We start from the raw sequence: 17324 nt of genomic DNA on the forward strand, positions 1-17324 counted from the left end.
CAGGGATTCTTTGTTCTTCTGAAATTATTTCAAAATATTAAAACATATTAGGGTGCTGACATTGTCTTAGGTGTTCTACCTAATTTGATTAACCTGGACCAGTGTTTCAGACTCCAAATTATGACCCCCTAAGTGGGTCATGAATAGAAAATATCAGAGAGCATTACACCTCTTACATAAGTGTAAACAAAGTTGTGAAACTTTTGTTCATGTATATACATTTGGGATGTGACTTGTTTTCTTACGGTGAGTGGCTGACAAAGTTGGAAAAAGTTCTATTTCACTTCGTGCATTTTTGAGCCACTAATCTTGAATATGCTTTCCGGATCAGTTCCAAATGCATGTTTTGGGATTAACTGATAACTCAATGTGATAACCTACCTCTGTCCTCTAAGAGTCCCACTTTTACTAATCTGGTATATTATCCCAAAATTTCAGTTTGAAAATACTAGAAGAGGCTTATCACACTGTGTTATAAAAATCAGAGGTGATTTTTTTTGGGGGGGGTCTAGGCCGGGCATTATTTAGGCTCTTTTAAGTAACAAAAGCAAGTTACAAAACACTTGGAAGGCACTTCTAAAGGGGTTTATTCTCCTCCTTTTATGCCCTCCATCTTTTTTCCAAGAGAGAAATCCATGGTGTTAAATGTGGGCTTCAGACCAATGAAAGGAAATTCCACTGAGGGCTTCCCTGGAATTTGAAAGCGGACTACATCCAGGTTTTTAACTATTTAACATTTTCCTACAAATGGGATGTGTAATACTTACAATCTTAGATAGACCTATATTTGTTTCTGATACATGTTGAGAGGTCTTGTCAAGCATAAAGGGGTTAGTTTAGTAGAGGTTCTTATTAGCATTGGTTCTGCAAGAAATGTGTTGAAAATGCCACACTGGAACACAGAATCTAATGTCACCTTGCCTCTACACTGAAACTTTGGGCACTTGGCTTAATTTTCCTAGGCTCTTTCTTCCAGTGTAAACTGAAAATGTTTTTCAGGGTCTCATCGGCCTAAAAGTTTAACTGTCAGGCAGCTTCCTTATGATTTATCATTTACACTTGTGTTTTTGAACCAGTCTGGTAAGATTATTAGGTTGGAAGAGATCAGCATTATAATAGGTATTTCTGATTTACTTAAAAAAAAAAAAAAAAAAAAGCCTCGAGAGATTTTTGGGGATGTGAGCTATATCTCCGAGTTTTTTTCTCTTATTTAATACTTGAGAGGCTTTTATGTGTGTCATCTCTAAAAATCTGTTCAAAATTACCACAGATCTGAATGGCCACTTACCAAGATACCTGTGCACCAAAAGATTTATCTGGAAAGGTGTTGCAACAGAATTTTCTATCAGGACGAGATTTATCAAATAAAAATTTTTCTTAAACAGGTCCATGCACAGATTTTACCCCTTGGACAACAGAAGAACAGAAACTTCTGGAGCAGGCTTTGAAAACGTACCCAGTAAATACACCTGAAAGATGGGAGAAAATAGCAGAAGCAGTGCCTGGCAGGACAAAGAAGGACTGCATGAAGCGATATAAGGTAGTAGATATTTAGAGTTTATAAATTCCGTTACCATTTATTTGTGTGTGTGTGTGATGTCACCACCACAGTAGTTGTGAGGGTATTACAAGAAAGCTTTCCAACTCTGGCGGTTGGTAAAATCAGCCTTTTCAGTGGTAATCATAATATACAGATTTACCCAATTTCAATGTTTTACATACTTCTGCCAAACTAAACACCAGAAAAGTATGCAAATTCTGACAATTTCTAACACCTTTCTCCCTTCCTAGGAACTCGTCGAGATGGTAAAAGCAAAGAAAGCTGCCCAAGAGCAAGTGCTGAATGCAAGTAGAGCCAAGAAATGACAATCTTTGTTGTGTGTGCATTTTTATAATAAAACTGAAAATATTGTACAAATTTTCATTCTTAAAATTCTATTTCAAGTGATAATTTCAAAGTGTGCTATCTGCCATTCGCTGTGGTGGTCTTACAGCCTTTCAAAGTCTGATGCAGTATTTCAGTCAAATTTTCAAGTATATTTTTTTTCTCGAGGGACTGGTAGCTCAAAACTTGCAGATCTGTTAGCTTTATAAATATATATGGTCGAAATATGTTGATTAGGAGCATTTTAATCATGAAGCCAGCACATGTTACTGCGAATCTGGTTAAACTCTGGCAGTTGCTCAATGGGACCTAAGGATTAGAAGACAAACAGTTAAAACTGAATAAAAGACAAGTACTTAGCCATTAGGCACCCTGTACTTCAAAGAAAAGGAGCCAGGCTTACCAACAGCAGCAAGAGCTGGACTCTTATCATAAATATATTTGGTGCACACTTCTTGGATTATCTCTGCATTTATAGCCTGAAATAGAGAAGATAACTAGCATTCGGAGCTTTTCATAGTAAAGACACATTCTGTACCTGGAACTTTTTAGAACTAAAGCAGGAATTTAGGACACCTATTTTCAGCTTTGTCACAAGGAACTTTTGTACAAGCCTCACAGTGTCTAAACACTACTTACATCAATTCTTGCTTCAAGCTCAGGGATGGGAATTCTTCTGTTATAGCATAACATTTGCCTGCCAATATCTTCACAGATTGGAGTGGAACCTGTTTACAAGAGGAGGAAACACGTAGGTACTGGAATATTGATCAACCATGTGAAAATAGAACTTAGGTCTTTATTCTTACCATCAAGTTGCAACAACATGTTTGTTTTCAGAAGATTTTTGGCTCGTGCAACTTCGCTTTCTGTTACACTTGTGCAGAGTCGCATCCTAAAACCAAATCAAAATGTCAAGTAGTTTGAAAATGACTTGAGTTAATGACTTAAAGACACTATATGTATTATTCCACAACATACACATAATTAGGATTTCAACTTAGTGAAAAGTTATTAATGATCCCAATAGCTACACAAAACCTAAAATAATACTGATGCTTTTTTTTAACTTTTTTTTTTAAATGTTTATTTTTGAGACAGCATGAGCAGGGGATGGGTAGAGAGAGGGAGACACAGAATCCGAAGCAGGCTCCAGGCTCTGAGCCATCAGCGCAGAGCCCAACGCGGGGCCCGAACTCACAGAGTCGGACGCTTAACCAACTGAGCCACCCAGGCGCCCCTATTTAGTCTTCTCTTGACTAAATGCTAGTATCACCATCAAAACTAGTCAACAGTGTAAAAACATGAATTCTAGGGATGCCTGGGTGCCCTAGTTGGTCACGTGTCCAACTCTTGATTTCAGCACAGGTCATGATCTCATGGTTTGTGAGACAGCCCTGTGTTGGGCTCTGTGCTGACATTGATGCGGAGCCTGCTTTGATTCTTTCCCTCTTTCTGCCTCTCCCCTGCTCGCTCTCACTCTCTCAAAATAAATACGTAAACTTAAAAACAGGGTGAATTCTAAACAAGATTTATTTTCTCACCATTCTTTCTGAACAACATGTAGCATATCTGCAATGGTGGCCGGTTCACAAACCATATAGATGCCCCATAATCCTGTATCTGTGTAGGACGTGTTGAAAGACTGGAAGCTGTGACAGAGGTTGCCGTGACAGGTGAGCTGGGCCAGCTTACTAGATAGATTCTGTAACGAAAAAAATTGTCCAAGAGAACTGTAGGTACACGTGCCCAAATTACCAGAAAGCAAAATGAGTTCTGTGGCAAATAGTGAATGCCCTGAGAGGCTGTGTCTCTGTTTTATCTAGCAGCATCTCAATATGAAGTTAAAATTCAATGAGACTAAGAACAATACTTCTCTCACCAGCCCAGTGTACCCCCAGAGAAATTCACAATGTAAAAGCAATGAATCCTTGTAATTAACATAGCAGCTGCACCAATTCTAAAATAATTCATTCCCATTACCAACCCAATTTGTAGGGCTCCTTGCTGTGTATGCTTAAAGATTTCAAATTCTATTGCATGTGAAGCCTACGATGTTTATATGAAGTATATTTTGTTGAAATCTTTGAGTACAAACATACTTTATATTTTGAAGTAATTTCAGACAGAAAAGGTACAAAAACAGTATGAGGAATTCCTTTACCCAAATTCTCTAACAACTGTTATTTTACCATGTTTGCTTTATCCTTCTCTTTAACATATTTTTTCAACTGTTTGAGAGATGTGATGTTTTGTGTACACTTCTAAAACCCAAGGACATTAACATCAAAACAATTATTAAAACTAGAATATTAGCACTAATAATGGTACTATTAGTGAATTCTATCCTCCTTCAAATTTTGCTAATTATCCGACTTATATACTTAGGGCACACACAAAAATCTTTCCCAGCCCAGGATGCACTCCATTCACAAGACAGAGTTCTGCCTTGACATTTATTATGGAAAATTATTCATAAAATCACTTACCATTCCTCCTCCAAAAGAGCGATCCCAGTTGCCAATCAGTGTGTTTGCAACCATGAGACATATTGTATCTGGATGTGCCCAACCAACAGCCTCAACAGCTATTGCAAGATGTGCCAAAGGCATCTTGTCATCCCTCACTCGAATCTAGTTAAAACAAAGCACAACTCTAGTGAAGACTGCCTATGTATAGGGGCGCCTGGATGCCTCAGTCACTTAAGCGTTCGACTCTTGGTTTCAGCCCAGGTCATGATCTCAGTTTGGGAGATTGAGCCCCACGTCAGGCTCTGTGCTGACAGTGCGGAGCCTGCTTGGGATTCCCTCCCCCTCTCTGCCCCTGCCCTAATTATAATTACACCCTCTCTTTCTCAAAATAAACTTGGGGGAAAAAAAAAAAAAGACTGCCACTGTGTAACAGGCTTAACAGGAAAGAAACACATCATGCCTCATTACATTGAACAGTCTAATCCAGAAAAATTTCTTGAGTTCTGGAAAGAAAACTTCACCAAAAGATCTGCAATTGAAATACTACAGGGGCACCTGGGTGGCTTAGTCAGTTGAGTGTCTCACTCTTGACTTTGACTCAGGTGATGATCTCAGTTTGTGCATTCTGCATTCTCTCTCTCTCCTCTCTGCCCACACCCCCACCCCACATGTGCATGTTTGCTCTCAAACACTTAAAAACAAAACAAAAAAACCCCACATACATAGCCACCAGATGGTTACCTGGTCAAAAAGGACTGCATTATTTCACTGGCAGAAATCAGGAACATTCTAATTTCTAATCGTGACACAACAGTCTATTTTCTAACAGGGACACAAAGCTTATTTTTGTCCTACCAATGCTATAGTTCTATGCATTTGCCAACATCAGACCACTTTTGATAGATTTCCTTCGAGCACCATCCCTAATGTGGCAAACTAGGCCTCCGAACGAGATTTATGGCTACAGCTGACAACTAGCTGATTCTCTGCAAGTTCTGGCTCTAACAGCTACTCCCAGAAGTGTACTGTGGGCAGAACTTAATGAAGAATAAACCTGATGTGAAAATCAAAATTTGGGGAGTTTTAAAAATAGAAACACTTTTATAGCTCACAATACATAACTGGGCACAGTGTCAAAGAAAAAACACAAAAAGACCAAATTATCACATTCCCCTCAAAACCTTGTTTCCTTATTAGGAAAGTAAGTGGTTAAATAATATGGAATATAAGCAAATGAATCCATCCCTTTCCCTTTTTCTATGTTTCAATTTAAGCCTCTGGTTTCTTCCATTTTACTCCTGTTAAAAATAAGCACATTTTGTATACTCATTCATAAACACAACCCAAGAAACCCAAAGGGCTAAATACTAGCTAAGGAGGCTTGCCCTACCTCACTTCCTGTGAATTTGCAGGGAGGCAGAGCTGGTATTTCTCCTTTGTGTGTGGACAAAGAGTCACCAAAATGAAACTTGGCTAACTCAAGCAGTTCATCATGGGAAACTCCTAAATTGAAGGAAAATATTTCATAGATCTAGTAGCAGTACAATCTACAGCAGACCAATAACTGCCAAACTTTACAATAAGCTCAAGGTGGTATCATGTGATCAAAGTTACACAAGATCTACTCGCACTCACTGAAAGCCACTTCAGAGTGAGCTGACAGCACACTTGCCCTGCTGTTACAGGCTTGGGGTTGCACAGCTTTCTCAGTCTGTAGAACAATTAACATACCAACAAATTCACAGCTGAGGATAAGAAAACAGCTGGAAAATACATTCTATATAAAATCCTGTTACATTAAGTTACTCACGGTCCTAGAATGCAAACTAGCAAAAAGTCCCCTTTTCAATAATTTTTGTAAAGTAGAAAAGAATATAAACATGAGCTCTAATTTAAAGAAGGCTGGGTACATAAATACGCTTTGTTCTCTGAGCTCTGCTATCAGAATGCAGCAGTCAAAATTCAAAAGAATTTCATCTAAATTTCTGAATAAATCCAGAGCTATCCAAATATTCACTGCTGGCCATCCAAAACTTAAGGATTACTTAGATTCTAGGGGCACCTGGGTGGCTCAGTTGGTTAAGCATCTGACTTCGGCTCAGATCATAATCTCACAGGTGGTGGGTTTGAGCCCCACCTCAGATGAACGCTGCTTCTCTCTCTCTCTCTGTCCCCCCCTCCCCATCATGGGATTCTCTCTTTCCCTCTTCTCTCTCGACCCCTCACTCACCTGGATCCTCTACCTCACTCAAAAAAACAAAAAAACAAAAAAAACACGTTACTAATCCAAACTCATGACCCAAACAGATTCAATGAAGGATTCTTAAACACAAGGATAAACTTAGGAAACAAACTTAGACATGTGCAAGTGCTTTTACAAATACTGTCATGTTATTTATATGAAACATTCCTTTAGAATGTAAAAGCACAACTTGCACCCATTATTTTCCAAACAAATCTGTGGTATAAAACAAGACCATGTGTTTTCAGAAGCACTGTCTAGGAGAGCCACCTCGGATACCAATCCAGACACTAACAAAACAACGGGAAACCCTGGTGGTCCAAGAATGACAACCAGAGAGTGAAAAACCATGAACACGCACACAGTTCTCAGCACCTGGTAACACCAACTTCCACTGCTTTATTAACTTCACCTACTGCCCTCCTGATTAGACATTCCAGATAGCTTCTGCTCCCACACCTTTACTTCTCCTCATACAGAAGGCAGGGGAGCCAGTAAATTTTTTAATGAAGCTAGGTCTGGTCTTTTTCATTGATTTTAAGATGCCATTGTTTGTAACGCTCATCATAACTTATGTACTAAAAAGACAAAATACTAATTAATACAGGACAAGCCATTAACTCTACTTCAGCAAGGTTGAAATGAGCCTATGAATTACAAAAAAAAAAAAAAAACAAAAAAAAACCCGTTGTGTCCATGTGCCAACGACCATGGCAGAGACCTCCCAGTGTGGTCATTGAGGCCTAAGTCTTCCTGTTCCGAGGCAGTTTCAAATGTGGACCCCCGTCGGCACCATCCATTTTAGAAACAGTTACACAAGAGAATTTCAGAGTGCACTGACGGCTATTACAAAGGTAATGCGATTTAGCTTCAGAGCCTAATGAATAAACTGTTAAAGGTATTTAACCCTCATTTTCATTTTCTCCATCATTCCCAAGTAATTAGTTCACAAGTCTAACTAGGGCAACTAGAATTTTAATTTATTGTCATTTCTCAAGACAAAAATTAAATTTACACAAAAGAAAACTCCATCTATCTTTGTTTTGCCCTAAAAAGACAAAGTGAAAACAAAACTGGAAACCAATAAAATGTACCGTTTGCCTAAATTCAGACTGCCACGAAATCCAGCAGAATCTAACGTAAATTTTCTTTCATTCACTGGCTTCAAACATCCCCAAGGAAGCCTTGCCCTGAAGCCACTCACATAGTTGGATTCCCTTTAAACACTCTCAGCTCCCTGCACAGTTCCCCTTCTCAGTAATTAGTAGAGCTACTGAATGAACAAATCAAAGAATGAACAACATAACATATCCAATTCATGCCTGACCGAGGATGAAGTTGGTTCTCAAGAAATAATTTAAAATCTCAAGAGATTCCCATACTCTAGTACACTATCTTTCAAATGTCATTATCTACCAGTTCGCTCATGTGCCCTTTCTTGCAAGTTATGTGTGTACACTCATATCTGTAAGTTTTTCTGTTTTTTTAATAGGTTTTTTTAACCTCCTCTTCTACTGAAGAGAAGAAAGTCTATTTCCAGTGCTCCACATTACCTTTAAATAGCACACTCAACAATTTGCTCTTTAAATAAAAAACCCCAGGACCTCTCCCAACAGGATCAAACTAGTAAGTGCATCATTCTATGACTGTGTTTAAAACAGTTACAGAAATTTATTTACTTATTTTTTATTTAGATTCAAGTTAGTTAACATATATGTGTGTGTGTATGTATGTATAATATACATATACATATGTGTGTGTGTGTGTGTGTGTATATATATATATATATATATATATATATATATATATATATATATATATAGTGTAGTATTGGTTTCAGGAGTAGAATTTTGTGATTCATCATTCAGTTACAGAAATGTAAATCGACTAACCTCCAGCAGCAGCAAGTACTATTCTTGGCCCCTTATAATGTGTGGTTATGTAATCCACCAAGTCCTTACGATTTATAGATCTGTAATGGAGAAAGAAAAGCAATATAAAAGGAAACTAAAAAGCACAGATCTTTATATAATATACCTGAAATTAGGTTGGACCTTAAAAATACTCTAAGTTAAATGCAGTCAGAAATAGGATACAGACAACAAATATCAACAAAAGATGAAGAATTTCAACTTTCCTGTATCAAGAACAAAGAGCCGATACCGTCACTTGTTATTTCAGTACTATCCAAGAGCCCAGACACCTGGGAGTTAGATGGGGCCAAAATGTAGCTAACTACAATTTCATTCAGATTATCAGGGAGGAAACATTACGTTTTGAAATATTTCTGAATTTTCAAAACTCATCATTTTTTCTCCAAAAAAATCTTGAGAATTATACCTACTTGATGTTTTCAGTTGGACCCAAAATAGTCCGTCCAAGTGCAGTATTTTGATAAGCTGTGGCATGAAGATAATCAAAAACAACTTCCTGTAAATTGGTTTCAACTTCCTGCATCTCCCTAAGGATGACTCCACGTTCACGTTCAATCTCTGCTTCTCCCAATGTACTGTTTTGTATTATATCAGCAAGAATTTCTACAGCTAATTAAAAATAAAACAAGAAGAAACACGAAGAGTCTTAATTTTCAATATTAAGATCTATTAAACTAGCATCAGAAACCATGATACTGACCATCATCATTCAATTTTGACTAAATGATTAAGCCAGGAAGAAACAAATTTACTCCCATTAAAATTAAAAATATAAAATATAAACCCCTGTGGTAAAGAACTTGGGGAAAATTCCTAAATTTATCTGAGGTCTCCACAACACTTGTAATGACTCTACCACTTCAAACATGACCCAAGTGTATAGTGTTCTGTATGAAAATATTAAAAAGTAGAAAATTTTCTGTATAAAAACATCTAGGTAGGTACAGAGGATCCACAGCGCCCAAATATTTGCTACCCCAGTCCCCACAGCAATGATGCTGCTATACAAACAAGCCAGTACGTGCCATAATCTAACAGAGATGGAAAGTTAACATGTGAAGAAAAGGATAGGTATCCCAAAAAAGATACCTATTGCTATCAAAGGATTAAAAGTGACCCTTGGGAAAAAGTGATTAAGCCCTCAAATTATTCATATAAGAATGACCCTAATTTGCAAAAAGCCCAAAGTGAACTCAAGGATGCTATATGATGCTATAAAACTACACACTTCTCCAAAAAGGAAAAACCTAACCTATTTGTACAGGGGCAGGGTGCCTGGATGGCTCAGTTGGTTAAGTGTCCGACTTCGGCTCAGGTCATGATCTCGCGGTTCATAAGTTCGAGCCCCTTGTCGGGTTCTGTGCTGACAGCTCACAACCTGGAGCCTGCCTCATATTCTTGTCTCCCTCTCTTTCTGCCCCTCCCCTGCTCACGCTCTCTTTCAAAAATAAACATTAAAAAAAATAGCAATAATTAAAAAAAAAAAGAATTCATACAGGGGCACCTGGGTGGTTCAGTTGGTCAAGTGTCCAATTCTTGGTTTCAGCTCAGGTCATGATCTCAAAGTTTATAGGTTCAAGCCCCACATCTGGTTCAGTGGTATCAGTGGGGAGCCTACTTGGGACTCTCTCTTTCCCTGTCTCCGACCCTCCCCTTCTCACGTGCTCTCAATAGTAAATAAACTTAAAAAAAAAAAAAAAAAGAACTAGTACATAGTTGCAATCACAATCTAAATTTTAACAAATATAAAACATGAATAATCTTTAGTTTCTTTTTTTTTACTCTACTGCAAACTTTTGTTCCTTGTTTAGATTCGCTTTAAGGGGCCTTGTCTCCAAAGCAATTATGTTCGAGTATCAATGACCTCCTATAATGAACTACCAGTAGATTGCCCAACATGCTGAAACAGATTGCTAGACCAAAGCAAGCCGGTTGCAGAGATCATGACCAAAGGGAAAAAATATAAAACCAAATAAAAAACTCTGTCCACATAAGAACCAAAAGCCATGACGGGTGATGAAAAGGCCAAAGACAGATAGAAGGATAAGGAATCCCGTGTGAAGACTCTCTTGTAATACGGGATTGGTAGTCTAGACAGTATTTGCTCAAGTGGAAGTTCGTATTTCCTGGAGCTTATGTTTAATTAGAATCTTTCTATTTAATGTATATTTAATATTATGTGTATTAACGGGCGCCTGGGTGGCTCAGTCAGTTAAGCATCCGACTTCGGCTCAGGTCATAATCTCCCGGTTCATTAGTTCAAGACCTGCATTAGCGTCTGTGCTGACAGCTCAGAGCCTGGAGCCTGCTTCAGATTCTGTGTCTCCCTCTCTCTCTCTGCCCCTCCCCCACTCACACTCATTCGCACTCTCTCTCAAAAATAGACATTTAAAAAAAATTTTGTTAATATATTATGTGTATTAGTATTGCAATACATGTATTCAATTTGTAATACAGTGGGACACCTGGATGGCTCAGTTCGTAAATCACCTGACTCTTGGTTTTGGCCCAGGTTATGATTTCAGGGTTCATGAGTTCAAACTCCGAGTCAGGCTCCATGCTGCTGGTACAGAGACTGCTTGGGATTCTCATTCTCATTCTCATTCTCTCTCTCTCTCTCTCTCTCTCTCTCTCTCTCCCTCACTCCCTCCCTCCCTCCCTCCCCCTCCCCTAGCCATGCTCCAATTCTCTCTCTCAAAATAAACTTAAAAAAAATCTGTAATACACCTATACTGATGTATAATCAAGGGGCACCTGGGTAGTTCAGTTGGTTAAATGTCCAACTCTTGATTTCGGCTCAGGTCATGATCCCACAGTTCATGAGTTGGAGCCCTGAGCTTGGGATTCTCTCTCTCTGCCCCTCCCCTACTCATAATCACACATTCTTGCTCTCAAAATAAACTTAAGAAAAAAAAAAACAACACTTAAAACAAAATGGGAAGGTATCAATAAACATTTTTCCAAAGATGACAAATGGCCAAAAAGCATAAGAAAAGATGCTCAACATCATTCATCATCAGGGAAACGCCAATCAAAACCACAATGAGATAACACCTTACACCTATCAGAATCACTATTAACAAAAAAGACAAAGTAACAAGTACTGACAAGGATATGAAGAAAGGGAAACCTTTGTGTACTGTTGGTGGGACTGTAAATTGGTGCAATTACTTTGTAGAAGTATGGAGGTTCCTTAAAAAAAAACTAAAAATAAAAGATACTAGAAGACCCAGCAATTCCACTTCTAGGTATTTATCCAAAGAAAATGAAAACACTAACTCAGAAAGATATATGCACCCCCATGTTTACTGCAGCATATTATTTATAATAGCCAAGATATGGAAACAACCTCTGTGTCCATCAGTGGAAGAATGGATAAAGAAACTGTGGAATGGAATATTCTATAATGGACTATTATTCAACCACAAAAAAAGAATGAAATCTTGTCAGCTGCTACAAGGATGGACTTACAGGGCATCATGCAAAATGAAGTGAGACAGAAAAAGACAAATACCTCAGACAAAAAGACAAATCTTCTGCATGTGGAATCCAAACAAAACAGAACAAGTTCAGATACAGAGAACACATCAGTGGGTGCCAGATGCAACCAGGAGAAATGTGCGAACTGTTTTCTTAGGTGTTTTTTAATTCTAAGTTGAATTTTTAAAAAATTAATAGAAAGGAAAATAACAAAGAAGTATACTCCAAGATGAAGAACTAAAATGTGCAAACGCAGTAAAGATAAGAGAGTTTTGTTTAAAGAAAAAAAAAAAGGCCCAGTAGGAACGCCTGGGTGGCTCAGTCAGTTAAGCGTCCAGCTTTGGCTCAGGTCATGATCTCAGGGTTCAGGAGTTCAAGCCCCATGTTGGACTCTGTGCTGACAGCTCAGAGCCTGGAGCCTGCTTCAGATTCTGTGTCTCCCTCTCTCTCTACCCCTCCCCCACTCTCACTCTCCCCTTCAAAAATAAACATTTAAAAAAATAAATAAAAATTTTAAAAGGCCCAGTAGTCCAAAGTGATAAAGTGAGAGGGGAAAAAAGTAGGCAGTAAACTGGATACAACTAAAAATATTTCCCTACACAGGAATGGCTCTGGAGAAAAACTTTTTTTTTTTTTTTTTTTTTGAGAGAAAAAGCACAAGAAGAAAGGACAGAGGGGGAGTGGGGGAAAAAAGAGGGAAAGATATAGAGTGAGGTAGAGGGAGAGGGATTTTTAGCCCCTTGTTACTACAGCCAATTAACAACTATAATATACAGAACATCAGAGACTGTCAGAGGGAGGGAGGGAGAGGGAGGGAGGGAGAGGGAGGGAGGGAGGGAGGAGGGAGGGAGGGAGGGAGAAGGAGGGGAGGGAGAAGGAGGGGGGGAGGGAGGAGGGGGAGGGAGGAGGGGGAGGGGGAGAGAGAGGAGGAGGGGGAGAGGGAGGAGGAGGGGGAGAGGGAGGAGGAGGGGGGGGAGAGAGGAGGAGGGGGGGAGAGAGGAGGAGGGGGGGAGAGGGAGGGGGAGAGGGAGGGGGAGAGGGAGGGGGAGAGGGAGAGGGGAGAGGGGGAGGAGGAGGGGGAGAGGGGGAGGAGGAGGGGGAGAGGGGGGAGGAGGGGGAGAGGGGGGAGGAGGGGGAGAGGGGGGAGGAGGGGGAGAGGGGGGAGGAGGGGGAGAGGGGGGAGGGGGGAGGAGAGGGGGGAGGAGGGGGAGGGGGGAGGGGGGAGGGGGGAGGGGGGAGGGGGGAGGAAGGAGGGGGGAGGGGGAGGGAGGGAGGGAGGGAGAGAGAGAATGAATATCCTAAGCGGGCTCCATACCAAGCATGAAGCCCAATATGAGATTCAATCCCATAACCCTGAGATCATGACCTGAGCCAAAAGCAAAAGTCAGACACTCAACTGACTAAACCAGGTTGGCACAAGTCTTGCAGCCTACAACTGTTTGATATCATTTGTCATATTTGGAGGAAAAAATAGGTACCCCCCTCCCCCACACAGAGTTTGATTCATTTTTTCACATTTCTGGGGGTTTCACAACAGACATAATAAAACCAGTACTAGGTTATTTTTGAACTCTTGTGAAAATTACCTATCTGCAGTGTACATAATAACAATACCTCTTGGCAAATCTTTAGAGAATGCTTTGGCATAATATACAGTCTGCTCTCTGGAGGTATAGGCGTTGAGATGAGCACCCATGTTTTCAATCTCAAGTTCCAGATCTAACTGGGATCTCTTTTTGGTGCCCTGAAACAGAAAAGAAAATTATGATACCTTCCTTTATCTCTCATCTATTCTAAGGACTTCAGGCAATGAATATGAGGACATAAGCCATGTCAGTTTCATGCAAGGACCAAATCTGATTCCTAAAGTGCATCAGTGGTGTATACTTTCAGATGACCCTGACATCAACTCTACAGAACAACTGTCAGTATTTCAGGTAATTATTCTGGAAAGAAGAAAAGATTAAAATAAATAAATTATACTATACTACTGAAGTAGTTCTCCTTCCCTTAGAATGAGATATTGTGCCTAATGGCTCTTAAAGAAAATGCTTTTTTATAAAGTCTTACAACTTACCTTGAAAGCCATATGCTCCAAAAAGTGAGCTGTGCCATTATTCTTCTCATTTTCATACCGACTTCCGGCATCAATCCAGAGCCCAACCTGAATACAATCAAGAAAAAATTAAGTAAAACATCACTTTCTTTCTTCTGGGGGGACAGAGGTATAGAGGGAGCAGTCTCCTTCCCTTTTTTTTTTTTAAACAAATGCTTTCCAGTCTTAGCACTAAAGTTTTCTTGACTTGAGTGGATTGACAACACATTCCTAAGAACTAGGAGATTTAAAAATGTTGATGATCAGTCTACCGGTGAGTGCTAAAATACTACTTGCCAGTTTCATGGAGGACCCAGATTTTTAGCCCCTTGTTACTACAGCCAATTAACAACTATAATATATAGAAGAACATCAGAGACTGTCAGAAAAATCTAGGTTCAAATCCTGGCTCTGTCATGTATTAGCTGTGTAACTTGAACAAAACCATTTAACTTCTCTGAACTTGACCCTTAATTGTAAAAAGGGTGTGTTGGTGCCTACTACAAAGAACTATTTTAAAAATCAAATAGAGGACACCTGGCTGGCTCAGTCAGTGGAGCATCTGACTACTGATCTTGGGGTTGTAAGTTTGAGCCCCACGTTGGATGTAGCAATTACTTTAAAAAAAAAAGTTTAAAAATTAAAGATCACATAAGACAATATATGCAAAAACAGTTGGCACAGAGTAGCCTAGAGAAGGTACTTCTTTCATTATCAACACTACTAACAACAAACAACACAACTGGCTGCAGGAACCAGATGCAGACCCTTAAACAAAGTACATATGCATCCAGTATGGAAGTATCACTGGAAGAAAGATTCACAAATGAGAGTCACCTGTCAAGGCCAAAGAACTGCCCCTATTTTTCAACCACCATCCAACAAAAAGCTTAGATTAAAATAAACATCTGCCCTTTCCTAAGTGCCTAACAACTAAACAGTGGTTGCTGGAATCACTTACTGTGCATGTTGAGAGCCCAGAGTCTTCAGAGGCCACTCTGAGTCCGTTGTCCAAACGTGTTACTCGCGTTTCAGGAACATTCAGAACAACCTGTGTAGCAGCCTGTGTATTTCTCCATCTGTTCCCTCCAAAATATAATGACTGGTTGGGGGTGAAGGAGTGGGAGAGAGGAAGCAAAACACATCACTATTCTGATTTTAACTTTTGTTCCAATGAGACCCACCCCTTTGCTTGGCTTAGGAACTTTCCTTAACCACTCTCCTAAAGCCAGCAACAAGCCTGCAAACATGCCTTCGCCTTAGGGAAAACAAGCAGTTATTATCATTACACAGAGAGAAACTGTTTTTACTTCAGTACCTCTCCTAGAAAAGCTTAATATTCATTATAGAGGAAACGGGACGGGGGAGACAATGAAAGGAGAGAAAACTGTAAAAATATGTATACACTATAAAGGAATGAGATTTAGGTTTTCACTGTTCAAGAAAAGCAATAAGCTTTGGAAAAGGTAGGAAAACAGAAGATAGGAAGAAGGGCAGATGCTCAAGATCTACCGTGGTTGAAAGATTTGTTGACTACGGACCATTCTCCTGTCGGCAATTTTTCTTTTCCTTTAAACACACGTTAAAGTCCCTGCCACATACCTTGGAGAAAGCTAGAGGTTATCATGAGAAAAATATATACACAGACAAAACTTTCCTTTGGCTACTCCGGGGTTCGCAGGAAGCACAGCTGAGGATGAAACTCGGCCTTAGACAAAAAGAACTCTCGTCTCACTTTTTAATTTCTCCCCATTTGCAACCACTGTGCTTTTAGTAACCAACACGCACTCTTTACGACTCCTGGGCAACTGCCAGGAAAGGCGCCAGCAACCGGTGTCATCCCACGGTTCACTAGCAGGTCACGCGCGGCGGGTGACCAAGGCCAGCTCATCCCCAGCGGGCATTCAGCATCCCCTGCCCCCTGGTTCCCCACGCGCCGTGGGGGTGTGGGGCGCCGACTCCGCCGCTGGGCCGGGGGCCCGTGACTCAGCTCCGCCGCGGGGGTCCGGCGGCAAAGGCCGTGTCTCAAGCGACACCCAGACAAGTGGAAAGAAGCTCACCCTCCTGGCAGCGCCTCCAACCAGAAGCCTCTCCGTGAAACCCCAAAGCCGCCGCCGGGCCGCAGGCAACAGCACCCCCCTGGCCGCCGCTGCCGCCATCTCGGTTGGGGACGGGGAGGATATGCTTCCGGGGTCGTGACCTGATGTCCCAAAGTAGGTGGGCTCCACCTTGTGGCCAAGATGGAAATGACACTCTTCGAAGCGGTCACGGAAGAAACAGAGCTGGGCTTTGCGCTGAGCTGTAAGCCCCTAATAACACGAATTAGGGAGTCTGTAGGAGTTTCCTGTATTCTCAGTTACTTAGATCGCCTACGGAGTGCGAGACACAAATGTGGAGGCGTTAAAGGTAACCTGGTGAGACCTATTATCCCATTGATGGCTACAATTGATTGGATAAAGTGGAATAGGATCCAGAACTCACTGTCCTTAAGGAAGCATCTATTGGGAGAGACCAGCGTACTGAGAGGAGGGAAGGATGTGCCATTGTTGACCCTTAGTCCCTCTTTTTTTTTTTTCTCTATGCTTTTTTTTTTAATTTTATTTTTTATTTTTTTAACTTACATCTAAATTACTTAGCATATAGTGCAATACTGATTTCAGGAGTAGATTCCTTAGTGCCCTTACCCATTTAGCCCATCCCGCCTCCCACAACCCCTCCAGTAACCCTCTGTTCTCCATATTTATCAGTCTCTTCTGTTTTGTCCCCCTCCCTGTTTTTATATTGTTTTTGTTTCCCTTTCCTTATGTTCATCTGTTTTGTCTCTTAAAATCCTCATATGAGTGAAGTCATATGATTTTTGTCTTTCTCTGACTGACTCATTTCACTTAGCGTAATACCCTCCAGTTCCATCCACATAGCTGCAAATGGCAAGATTTCATTCTTTTTCATGGCCGAGTAATACTCCATTGCGTATATATACCACATCTTCTTTGTCCATTCATCCATCGAAGGACATTTGGTCTCTTTCCATACTTTGGCTATTGTTGATAGTGCTGCTATAAACATGGGGGTGCATGTGTCCCTTCAAAACAGCACACCTGTATCCCATGGATAAATGCCAGGGAGTGCAATTGCTGGGTCATAGGGTAGTTCTATTTTTAGCTTTTTGAGGAACCTCCATACTGTTTTCCAGAGTGGCTGCACCAGCTTGCATTCC

At 40.4% G+C, this 17324-nt stretch overlaps 2 protein-coding genes across 4 annotated transcripts in view; one reads left to right on the forward strand and one right to left on the reverse strand.

Moving 5' to 3' along the window:
* DNAJC2 (DnaJ heat shock protein family (Hsp40) member C2) overlaps nt 1–1918 on the forward strand; it is a 36573-nt gene extending 34655 nt beyond the window's left edge. For all 3 annotated transcript variants that reach the window (XM_019451251.2, XM_019451253.2, XM_019451254.2), the window contains 2 exons: nt 1386–1540; nt 1792–1918. In XM_019451251.2, the coding sequence (XP_019306796.1) occupies nt 1386–1540; nt 1792–1866 (230 nt within the window). In that variant the 3' untranslated portion in view covers nt 1867–1918. The remainder of the gene's footprint in view (nt 1–1385; nt 1541–1791) is intronic.
* On the reverse strand, nt 1872–16298 carry PMPCB (peptidase, mitochondrial processing subunit beta). Its single transcript, XM_019451255.2, has 13 exons — nt 16168–16298; nt 15069–15209; nt 14090–14176; nt 13627–13756; nt 8943–9141; nt 8491–8570; nt 5747–5859; nt 4375–4518; nt 3430–3590; nt 2695–2780; nt 2525–2613; nt 2289–2364; nt 1872–2194 (listed from the first exon to the last, which is right to left on the reverse strand). The coding sequence occupies exons 1-13, from the start codon at nt 16264–16266 to the stop codon at nt 2130–2132; spliced, it is 1470 nt and encodes a 489-aa protein (XP_019306800.1). The 5' UTR covers nt 16267–16298; the 3' UTR covers nt 1872–2129.
* Nucleotides 16299–17324: the final 1026 nt, after the last annotated feature.

The sequence above is a fragment of the Panthera pardus genome, unplaced genomic scaffold (genome assembly GCF_024362965.1).
Source record: "Panthera pardus isolate Hobbes unplaced genomic scaffold, ASM2436296v1 HiC_scaffold_8, whole genome shotgun sequence".
Taxonomy (NCBI): domain Eukaryota; kingdom Metazoa; phylum Chordata; class Mammalia; order Carnivora; family Felidae; genus Panthera; species Panthera pardus.